Source organism: Felis catus, chromosome B2 (assembly GCF_018350175.1).
Source record: "Felis catus isolate Fca126 chromosome B2, F.catus_Fca126_mat1.0, whole genome shotgun sequence".
Classification (NCBI taxonomy): domain Eukaryota; kingdom Metazoa; phylum Chordata; class Mammalia; order Carnivora; family Felidae; genus Felis; species Felis catus.
The window spans coordinates 98,497,858-98,510,121 of NC_058372.1; the positions used below are offsets into that span (position 1 = coordinate 98,497,858).

At 37.9% G+C, this 12,264-nt stretch overlaps 1 protein-coding gene across 12 annotated transcripts in view; it reads right to left on the bottom strand.

Annotated features, from left to right (window-relative positions):
- The window catches only part of AK9 (adenylate kinase 9), a 145,580-nt gene that overhangs the window by 100,552 nt on the left and 32,764 nt on the right, over positions 1–12,264 (bottom strand). For 11 of the 12 annotated variants that reach the window (XM_045058599.1, XM_045058594.1, XM_045058600.1 and 8 more), the window contains 5 exons: positions 10,577–10,651; positions 7,767–7,865; positions 5,925–6,064; positions 5,664–5,844; positions 1,664–1,808 (listed from right to left, as the gene is read on the bottom strand). In XM_045058599.1, coding sequence (XP_044914534.1) covers positions 1,664–1,808; positions 5,664–5,844; positions 5,925–6,064; positions 7,767–7,865; positions 10,577–10,651 — 640 coding nt within the window. The remainder of the gene's footprint in view (positions 1–1,663; positions 1,809–5,663; positions 5,845–5,924; positions 6,065–7,766; positions 7,866–10,576; positions 10,652–12,264) is intronic. The other variant, XM_045058598.1, reaches the window with a different exon arrangement.

The window sequence follows — 12,264 nt, forward strand, 5'->3', positions numbered from 1 at the left end:
GAGCCCAACTAGTTGCTCTCCTGATCCAGGTTCCATTTAAATGTCCTCTCTTCCCTGCTCATCCTAACACTCCAGCACCCCTGCCTCATTACCGCCTGACCTACTACTGTGTTATGTTTTTTCCATTTGTTCACTTGTTTCTTTTTTCCTCCTCTGTATTTCATTAAAATGTAACAATCACAAAGACAGGAGTTTCTGTGTCTTGTTACCTGCTGTGGCCCAGTGCCTAAATCATGTCTAATACACAGTGGGTACTCAAGTTGAGTGAGTTAATGAATTCATTTTGTCAAGTCTTAAATAAGTTGAATAACAAGCCATCCTGGTCAATATTTCTCAAGCTTTAGTTTGTGAGTTGTCCATGAATATTTTAAAAACTTTTGGTTTTTCTTTGAAGATAACATACTAAAATTTAAATTCATTCTGAATCATCTGGATGATCTTTTGGATGGCAGGTAATTTAAATGCTGGTCTTTTTGCTGTTGTTTTTGCAATCCCTTGGGCACCGTGTTGGACTCTTTTACTTGTTTGTAGGCTAATGAGAAAGGAGAGAGGCAGATTCGTTAGGCAAATAACCTGTTTTTTTTCCTAGCAAAAGTTCAACAGTGCCATGTAGGAAGAGGTAATTTCCTTGCTATTTAAATAATTTCAAGCATAGAAAATGACAGAAGCTTTCCAATTTATGTAAAAAGTTTTCCTCATCTGGAGAGTTACAGAACTGTGTTAATTGATCACTAAGGCTTCTTCCAGTTTCACTGTTTTAAAATTTTTTTTTCATATTTATTCATTTATTTTAAGAAATAGAAGAGAGTGCACACAAGCAAGAGAGGGACAGAGAGAGGGGGAGAGAGAATCCCAAGCAGGCTCCATGCTGTCAGCACAGAGCCCAACATAGGCTTGATCCCATAAACTGTGAGATCATGACCTGAGCCAACATCAAGAGTCCAATGGTAAACTGACCGAGCCACCCAGGTGCCTCTTTGTAACTGTTTTGAATTTGAAATTAAAATTCCCCAAATAGAAAAAAATAATTTTTAAAAAAAGTTTATTTATTTCTTTTGAGAGAGTGAGAGGGCACGTACACGCACATGAGCGGGGGAGTGGCAGAGAGAGAGGGAGAGAGAGGATCCCAAGCAGGCTCCACACTGTCAGCATGGAACCCGATGTGGGGTTTAATCTCAGAACTGTGAGATCATGACCTAAGCCCAAATCAGAAGTCAGATGCTCAACTGACTGAGCCACCCAGGTGCCCCAGAAAAACTTAATTACCATGGGGGCTGACATACACACCTACATACTAAAGTAGCAGCAGCAGCAACAACAACAACAATGTAAACTCCACAAGAATCAGGCGGAGTGTTGTCACAATTGGTGTAAATGAAGGTATATAAATTCTACTCAGTCTCTGCCCAGCCAGCAAATCCATAATAGTAAATCCAAATTTGGAAGCTCTTTCTGATTCCTTTCCTTAGAAGCTTAGGACTGAAATCTTTTCTCTGTTCATGAATCAGGTTTATGTATATTCGTGTCTTCAACCCATTATTAAGAGGCTGCACCATACAACATGCTAGGGGATCGAGGCGAGCAAACCAGGTCCTAGCCCTCAGGCAGCCAGGCTGAACTGTTGACCTAAGCTTAGAACACGCATTTAAAAGAGATAGTTCACCTTGTCTTTTAGCTTGTAGTTTTGTGAGAAGCTGTTCTTTCACAGCTTTAATCGCTGCTTCGGTGGCCTCAGCGATAGTATCGCTTATTAATGACTGAAGGGCTTTATCAAAACGTGGTTGAACAAGTTTGGCATAGTCAATTACCTGCAAAGAATATTTGAGAAAAGCAACAAAAGCACAAATCACATGAATATTAAACACATTGTTCACCTGTATCTATTTCTAGATCTGTACTTACCTATCTCAAACATCTTAATGCTGCTTGAAGTATGTTATTTTCGGAATTCAATGTTTTTGAGTACGTGCTTTCATAGAAATTCAGTCATACTTTCCATGTAGTATGATATATTTATATATGTATGTGTCATGTAATATATATTCAAGTTACATATTTTTAAGTCAATTTTTCATGGATAACTTACATACAATAAAAGGCATCCATTTTAAGTATACAGTCTAATGAGCTTTGACAAATATATACACATAGCAACTATAATCAATATATGGAACATTTATATCACTCCAGAAAGTTCCCTTATGCTTCTTTATAGTTAGTTCCTGGGTCCTGGACACTACTTTCTGTTTTCTGTCACTATATATTAGTTTTGCCTTTTCTAGAGTTTCATGTAAATAGAGCCATTTAGTATGTAATCTTTCTAATCTTTTCTCCTTTATACACTGTTTTTGAGATTCATCAGTGTCATTGCATGCATCAGTAATCAGTTCCTTTTTATAGTTAAGCAGTATCACTGAATGAATATGCCGCAGGTTTGTTTGTTTTTTTATTTTTATTCATTCATCTATTGATGGACACTTGGGTTTTTCCAGTTTGGGGCTGTTATATAAATAAACTAGCAATGAACATTTGTGAGGAAGTCTTTTTGTGGTCATATGTTTTTATTTCTCTTAGACAAATACCTAGAAGTGGAATTACTGGGTCATATTATAAATGTGTATATGATTGAAAAAAAATTTTTTTAATGTTTATTTATTTTTGAGAGAGATAGAGACCGAGTGCAAGCGAGGGAGGAGCAGAGAGAGAGGGAGACACAGAATCCGAAGCAGGCTCCAGGCTCCAAGCTGTCAGCACAGAGCCCAACACGGGGCTCAAACCCACGAACCATGAGACCATGACCTGAGCCAAAGTCGGATACTCAACTGACTGAGCCATCCAGGTGCCCCAAATGTGTATTTGATTTTATAATAAGCCATTAAACCATTTCCAAAGTGGTTGAACTACTTTACTTTCCTACCAGCAAATGCATACAAATTACAGTTACTCCACATCTTCACCAACACTTGGTTTTGTGAATCTTTTAAATTTTAGCCATTGTAGCAGGTGTGAAGAAGTATCTCGTTGTAGTTTAAATTCACATTTCCCTGATCACAATTCATTTTGACCTTCTTTTTTGGGTGCTGTTGGTCAATCACTCGCCTTCTGTTTTTAATCATATGTTCAACTTTTGGCCATTTAAAAACCGGGTAATAATTCTCTATATATTCTGAATATAAGACCATTGTAGAGTAGATAATATACTCTACCTATCGGGATGTTAGAAATATATTTCTATATGCCTCTTAAGTTTAAATAATATTTCCACACTTCTAGATTCCATTTTACTTTTCCTTCAATATGCTTATATTACTTTATTCCAGGCCAATAAATATATATCTTCACTGTCATTTTTAATGAATGCACGGTATTAGATATTAGATGAACATATTATGCCTTATTTAACTAAAATGCTAATAATATATATTTAGGTATACATGTTTTTACTATTATAATAGTAACTAGGCTATGATGAACACAGTTATGTATCTATCTTTGATCAGTTTCTTTACCAAAAATTTATGAAATAGGATTGGCAGTTCAAAGGATATGCAAAGGACTTTAGGCTCTTACATATTTCTAATTGCCATCCCTAATGGTTTTGCTCTTACAAGCATTATATGAAAATGTACTTCTCCACATCCTAGCCACACATCAATATTGGGTATTAACAGTGATCTTTCAACTCCAACAGTGAGACTGACAGATCTCTGGGGTTTTTTGGCATCTCTCTGGTTATCAGGGAGGTGATAACCATTTTCTCATGATTAATGGCTATGCTGTTGTATCTATTATTTTGGGAATTGTTTGTTTGCTACTTTTTTCCATTAGGGGTTCATCTGCACTTTGGTTTGTAAGAGCTCTTTATATTTTAAACTTATAATTCCTTTGTCTGACACATACTTTAATATAATGTTTGTGGTTTGTAAACAAACCATATGTGGTAATGATAAACCACAGAGTGGTAGAAAATATTCATAATGCTTATTATCTAAAAAGAACTTGCATATAGACAATTTAAGGAACTCCTACCAATAATATGTAAAAAAAAATTTTTTTCAAATGCCCAATAGGCTTGAGCAAACATTTCAAAAAGAGAATATTTGAATGGCCAATAAACAAAGAAAAAATGTCTAACCTCATTCATTTCAGGGAAATGCAAATTAAAACCACAGGGAGATACACCTATTAGAATGGCTTAAATTAAAAAGACTGACCATAACGAAAGTTGGAAGGAATGTGGAATAACAGAATTCTCACACACTGCTGATCAAGTTGTCAATGGATAGAATTCATTTGGAAAAGTTTGGCGTTCTCTACACAAGTTGCATACTCAATGTCCCAGGAATCTTACTACTAGATATATATCTCCAAAACATATAAAGATACCATGTGTGCACCATAAGACATGTACAAGAATGTTTATAGCAATATTATTCATAATACTCAAACTGTAATCAATCCAAATTGTATTAACACTCAAGTGGATAAATAACTTATAATATAATACAATCAATATAATGCAATAAAAAATACATAGATCAAGGCTATATGCAGTAACATGTATAAACAAGACGCATAAATATCATAATCATAATGTTAAGTGAAAAAAGCCAGGCACAAAGAACATAAATTGTCTAAGTCTAGAAAGTTAAAAAAAACATGCAAACTAATCTATGGCATTGGATGTACACTTCCAAGGTAAAACCATAAGAGAAAAGAATAGGAGTGAATACCATCAAGTTCGGGGCAGAACTTACCTTTGTGGAAGGAATAAGAGGATCAACATTGGGAAGAGGCATGAGGGGGTTTTCAGGGTGCTGGCAACTCCATATTTGTCCTGGGTGGTGGTTATATGGGGTTTTTTTGGTGATAATTCACTGAGCTTCACTTTTCTGTTTGTTTGTCATATGTTAGAGTTAAAAAGTTAAAGCAAATAGAAAATGTCACCCCTGAGTTCAAAGGAATAGCACTTGAAATAAATCCAAACTCCCTCTTCTCAGGGCTGCAGTGTTCTGTCTGACTACATCTTCGGCCCTCATCATCTTCTGCCTTCCCCCTTGTGTTCTCTACTCCAGCACCCTGGCCTTCGCAGAACTGCTGTCCATTCTAACCCCTCACCGAATCCTTGGGTTCTGCCTTCAAATTATACCCTCCATCTGCCTACACCTTACCACCTCTACTGCTATCACTCTGGTCTAAACTACACATAATTTCTCTTCACTTTACTGAGGGTGGAGAACAAGATCTCTGGGGAGAGAGGCCAAGGAATGGACAGGCCAGGGTGTCTGTCACCACAGAGGGTCATCTTGGCCGATACTAAGGATGATGGCAGGAGTGACTGTATGGAGAGAGGGATGGTGAGCTAGGACTGTGACCCAGGAAACGGGAGATGAATGAAACCGAAACAGGTAATGGGTGGCACAGGCCACGTGACATAGCAGTCAAATCTGGGGGCTTTGGGGAAGCAGGGAAAGGCTGTGGACTCGGAAACTGCCATAAGCAGCAAGGGGGAGGCTTTCCCCACACCAAACCCAGTGAAACAATTACCCAGTTGACGGTGTGAAATAAAGAACACTAAATATAAATCTTGTGAATCCGAAAGTCCTACAAATTAGAGTCAAGTATAGGTAGGTAGCTAGCTAGCTAGCTGAATGAGTACTTACCTTTCCTTTGTAATTTTCTGCAAGCAAATTGCTAAGTGTTGTTTTCCCTGAAGACTGAGGTCCGAATATGAATACTTTAAATGGTGGTGCCGGCATAGGCGGAAGAAGATAGGGACGTGGGTTCAATGAAAATTTTTTTAATGCTTCTTCTGATGAAAGACAGTACATTTTACCTAGAAAACTTAAAACATGCCGTAATCACAAACAACTGAAAAGAGGTACGGACAAGTTTTAAATTTAAGTTGTGAAAATCTTACTTACCTCACGGAAAAGTCTGGTAGTCCTGGATAAATGTTACCTTCCTTTAAAGTCACAGGACATGTACGTCCCCATCTGCTTCTCTGCCATCTATACCTTGGTGCGATAAGTTTATAAGATGCAAGAGTACGGAACAGCTCATCCTGTTAATCACAAATACCGCACTAAAAATGTGGGCATCGTTTTGCTAAAATTAACAGTATGAAGTATTTAATTTTTTAGTTGGTAGTGCTTTGCTATTTAAGAAAGAATTTATTAAGAAAATTTTGGCTTTTTTCTTAATTGCAAACATTCTGTACTTGTCCAAAATGTAATAAGACAAATAGTTGTCATTTCTATTACGACCCTGGTTTAAATTTTATCGAGCATTTTGTGCTATAAAGTAGAAAGACTATAATGTAGATAGAATGTTTTTTATGATCTTCTTGTATTACCTGATTTGAAAAAATTCTTACTGAAAAGGTTTGAAAATGCACCAGATTCTTAGTTTAACTAAGTTTTTAAATTGTAACATGTTATATACAGGTTGCTTTTTTTTTTTTTTAATTTATTTAGCTCTTTTGTTTTTAAAATAAAAAGTCCCCCTCAGTATTCCTCTGTTGGTGCCCTCCAGAGAAGTTAGGTCCACTTCTCCACAGACTGCAGATTGCTGAGGGGGTTCACTGTCCTCATGGTACCTTAGCAGGGGACGAAAGAGCTGGGGAGAGAGAGCATGGTGAGCAACTGCCGGGGAGAAAAGGATCCAGGTACGCTCTCTCCAACCTTCAGATGTAGATCTCACACGTATCTGCTGGCTCCAGAGTTGACTGTGGAGGACAGGTGAGAATGGGGTCTCACCTGGACCTCTGTAGCATCAGAAAGTAAAGAGGCATGCACACTGTGGGGGATGCTGCATGAATGTTGGAAACTGAAGGTTGAAAGAAGTAGCTAACTGTTAAGGAGACTGTCGTTGCTTAGAGGAGTTGTATGAGACCGATAACCTAATCAGTGGGCCACATTAGGCTACCACCCTTCTCGATGGAGTCTACAGACAACGAACCAGGGACTGAAACGTATCTAGTTAAGCCAGGAGGCGGTCACTCTTTCCTTATCATCTCTACTTCCTGTCCAAACTTTGGAAAAGTATTTGAAAAGCAGACGCTGAGCATTCTCTCCAGGAAGGGGTGTTTGAATGGCAGACCATGCTCCTCTCTCAACCACTGTCACATCCATAATACAACAGTGTCAGGAACACAGTAGTTATTTGAAAAAAGGGTTCAATGATTTGAAGGAATAAATGAGTGTTTATAGAGCTGAGGGCTTTTATGATGTCTCTGCCTTCTTTGGTGTTGCAAGATTTTTAAAATGAACTTGAGTTTCTTTCTCATTATTCTTGTGGTTGTTTTGATTTTATTGTCTTTGTTTCAAGACTTTTGTGTTTATTTTATTTATTTATTTTAAAAAATATTTTAACATTAATTCATTTTTGAGAGACAGAGAGAGAAAGAGTGTGAGTGGGGGAGGGGCAGAGAGAGAGGGAGACACAGAATCCGAAGCAGGCTCCAGGCTCTGAGCTGTCAGCACAGAACCCAATGCAGGGCTCAAACCCAGGAACTGTGAGATCATGCGACCTGAGCTGAAGTCGGACACTTAACCGACTGAACCACCCAGGACCCCCATCAAGAGTTTTGTTGTGTTTAGTGTTTACTAGAATTTGTGTTAATTATTACAACTTCTTCCTAAAAATCAAACCCATTCTTGTGAAAGGTATCCTGAAATTCCTTTTATACCTTGAAAGAATACATTAAATTAAGGCCACAACATATAGTGAAAAGATAGACTTTCAAACAGTTAAAAATAACTTACGTTGTCCATTATGTCATTAATTTCTTCTTCTGCACTCTGAAGTTTAGTTAAAACAGCTGCTCTTTTTAGGTTCAGATATTTAAGTCGGTCCATAACTGTCTAAATTTGTTAAAGAACAAATATTTAAATACACTGACATTTGAACATCTCAAATACTCTGTAACAGTGATGAGCTTATGAGTAGAATACTTCCTTGCCTCCACCTTCTGGTGGTTTGCTGGCAATGTTTGGTGTTCCTCCAATCTCTGCCTTTGATGTCACATAGCTATCTTCTGCCTGTGTGTCGAGTCTCTTCTCTTACAAGGATACCAGCATATTGGGTTATGACCCACTCTAACTCAGTATGAACTCATCTGGACTTGATTACATCTGAAAAGATCTTGTTTCCAAATAAGGTTACATTCACAGGTATTGGAAGTTAGGACCTCAACATATCTTTTGGGGGTACACAATTCAATCCATAACAGTTTGCCCTCTGGTCCCCAAATATTCATGTCCTTAGAGATCTAGTTCTGTGGGAACTCTTCAGGAAGAGGGAATACAGCCATGTCAAGATGGAAGCAGATCTTAGAGTTCACTGCCATGATCCAAGAGATGCCTGGGACCACCAGAAGCTGGAAAAGGCAATGCTGGATCATCCCCTAGAGGCTTTGGAGGGAGCAAGGCCTGGCCAACACCTTGGTTTTTTTTATTTCTAACCTCTAGAACTAGAAGAAAATAAAATCTTTGTCACTTTAAGCCACCTAATTTGCCACAGCAGAATTAGAAACTAACAGGGACATTATGCAGAAGAACATAAAACGTAGACTCTGAGATGAGAGATGGTGGACTGACAAAGTCCTGATGGTCAATGGTAATCTGTGGTGGATTGTGTTATTTGTTCATAATTTACCCTTCTCTCCCTTCCCTTTTTAATTCCCTAGTTCACCGTGGGTAGAATACACTTCCCTATCCCACTGATATTGAGCTTCTCCGTGTAACTTGTTTTGGCCAGTGGAATAGGCAGGAAGACCAGGGTGCCAATGACAATTGAAGCCTTAACGGGCTTAGAAAGTTTCAACCAAGGCCTATTGGAGCTTCTGCCCTCTACCTCGAGAAAAGTGTCCTGGTTTGTAAAATCCAAATTCTGGATATGTTTTGAAGGGAAAGCCTGTTTGGGTGTGGGATGTGAAAAAGAAGAGAAGAGCAGATTGATTAGAAGAGCAGAGTGGATTAGGTGCTTACTGAGAGGGGAAACCTGTGACAGGAGTGTATCTGGGGCAGGTGGTGGTGACGGTGGATCTGGGGATTTTTGTTAAATCTGAGATAACTACTAGACAGCCAATTGGATACACCGAGTAGCAGCTGATTATATAGGCATGGAATTCAGGGGAAAGGTCTGGGATAGTAACAGCACTTAGTAGGGCAGACAGAAGAGTGCAGAAGGAGCGAGCTCAGGGATTCTCCAGCTCTACAGATGAGAGAGTGCAGAATGTTCAGTGAGGTAGAATGGACTATACAGTGTGGAGTATATTCTTTATTTAAAAAAAAAGCTTCATTGAGATACATTTCACATAAGTATAATTTATCCATTTAAAGTATAGCATGGCTAAAATGAAATGGTTTTTAGTATATTTAAATTTGCACACTCATCACCACAATTAATCCTAGAACATTTTAATCACCCCCAAAAGAAACCCTTTATCCATTAGTAATCACTTCACATTCATCCCGAGATCTCCCATTGTGGCAACCCTCACCCCAAGCAACTGCTGATCTATTTTCTATTTTGATCGATCAGCCTATTTTGGATATTTTATATAAAAGGAATCATACGGGACCTTTTGTAACTTTTATTTTACTGAGTAGGTGTTCAAGATTCATCCATGTGGTAGCATGTATCAAAACTCCATTCTGTTTTATTGCCAAATAATATTCCAGTGTATAGGTACACCACATTTTATTTGTCCATTCATCAATATGTGGACATTTGGCTTGTTTCAACATTTTGGCTATTGTGATTAGTGCTGCTATGAACCTTCATGGACAAGTTTTTGTTTGACCACCTGTTTTCAACTATTTTGGCTATAGATACCAAGGGGTTGGTTGCTGAGTCATGTGGTAATTACATGGTTAGCTTATTGAGGAACTACCAAACTATTTTCCAAAGTGGCCACACCATTTTACAATCCCACCAGCAATATATGAAGGTTCCAACTTTTCCACATCCTCACCAACACTTAACTACTGTTGTTGTTGTTTTTTTTAATGTTAGTCATTTTAGTGATGTGAAGTGGTATCTCATTATGGTTTTGGTTTGCATTTCCCTAATGGCTCCTGTTAAGCATGTTATCATGTGCTTATTGGCAGTTATTTGAGACACTTTTTGTCACACAGAGATTTAAAAAAATTTTTTTAACATTTATTTATTTTTGAGACAGAGAGAGACACAGCATGAGCAGGGGAGGGTCAGAGAGAGAGGGAGACACAGAATCCGAAACAGGCTCCAGGCTCTGAGCTGTCAGCCCAGAGCCCGATGCGGGGCTTGAACTCACAGACCGCGAGATCATGACCTGAGCCGAAGCCGGACGCCCAACCGACTGAGCTACCCAGGCGCCCCGTCACACAGAGATTTTAAATTCAAATGTACTTTTGATTTAAATATGGATAGATGAACAGATATAACATCAAATTTTTAAGTGTCAAAAGGAATTTTTCAAACAGACTAAAATGTAAATATATTTTTGATATTTATGAAGATAAGTACAATCCAGTTAGTAACTTTTTGATTTTCCAAACTGTGGGATATTCTCACTAAACATCGCACTTACCATGAAGAGCTCCTCTGGGGGCTTATTTCCATCGAGCTCAATGAGATACTGGGAATTGTGTTCAGCCATTACTTCCTGCGAAAAATAGAAAAGATCCCTTATAATCCAGATCCCTGGCAAAACTGAATACAAGATCAGAATCTTAGTATACTATGAATAAATCTTTAAAGCTAAATTGTTTGCTTTATGCATGATATAATGTGTATTATTTTAAGTGCTCTTTTGCAAAAGCCTAAACCAATCTTCTTACCATGAATTTTATTTTCTTTCTGTTTTTTGTTTTTTCCAGTTTTTCTTTCCACCAAAGTTTTAGAGTCCTTCCAAATAGAAAATGTTTGGGGGCATCCATCTCTCTGCATATATACATAAAATAATTTCTGCCAAACTGATAATTGTAAATGACATTGGTTTGTTCTACTTTTTATTCCCCTGGCTATGGGTGAGGTCAGTATTCAGATATCCATCTCTGAACACTGTCTAACCATAACATCTGGGCATTTTTCTATTAGATTGTTTCTTTTCTCTAACATTCATGGGAAGTCTTTAACCCATATTGATTACAAATATTTTACCTTTATTTAAAAAAATTTTTTTTAATGTTTATTTATTATTGAGAGACAGAGAGAGACACAGCACGAACATGGGAGGGGCAGAGAGAGAGGGAGGCACAGAATCCGAAGCAGGCTCCAGGCTCTGAGCTGTTAGCACAAAGCCCGACGCAGGGCTTGAACTCACTGCGAGATCATGACCTGAGCCGAAGTAGGATGCTCAACCTACTGAGCCACTCAGTCGCCCCTCAAATATTTTACCTTTAAAGGTAAAAAAGATTCATCTCTTAACTTTGCTTATGGAATCTTCTATAAAATAAAATATTTTTATAATAAAATATACCTGTTTTCATTGTTTCTGGATCTCTTGCTTAAATTAGATTTTCTCTATCTCAAGATTATATTAATGTTCTTCTCAATTTTCTTCCATTATTTTTTGTTTTTAATATTAAAATCTAAAATCTGCCGGATTTTATGTTTGTACATTGGAAATGATGAACTCTATTTGAGCCCTGCATTTCCAGGAAGTAGGGATGATTGAGAGGTAGGACCCATCTCTATCCTTTCTCAAGGACTCAGATAAGATGTCTTCATCCTTCTCCATCATTTCCTAAGACTCGAGGATATCCCCTTTGCTTACCTGCCTCCATCCATAAAACCCCAGGTCTCCCTTTCTTTTCCTTGATGAGAAGGTTCTCATTAATGAATGTTCTCCTTATTGCAATAATCTGAACAAATCATCTCCTTAATTGTGCAGGCATTTTGTTTTTCACAATATTATGTGAGGTTGGGTTCTAAGCCCTTCTTTTTCTTTTAGACAGCACATTATGCCAATATTGTTTATTTAAACATAAATAGCCATGTTCTGAACAAAGGAAGTACATAATGCTTTTCTGGATTTCAGATTCTTTTCTTAAGCAGGATTAAGAGTGGACTTACTAAGACAAAGTATAAGACTAAAGATACATGCACCACATCAGACCAGGAGTCAGGCTGGGATTCAAAGACAGGCAAGAATGAGGACTTGGCCTTGGTGAAGCAAGATATAAACCAGAAAATGATGCTTCCACTTGCTTTCCTCATGTCTTTTGGAGGAGCACTGAATTTTGGTGATCTTGGCCTCCAAAGTGAATTGACACC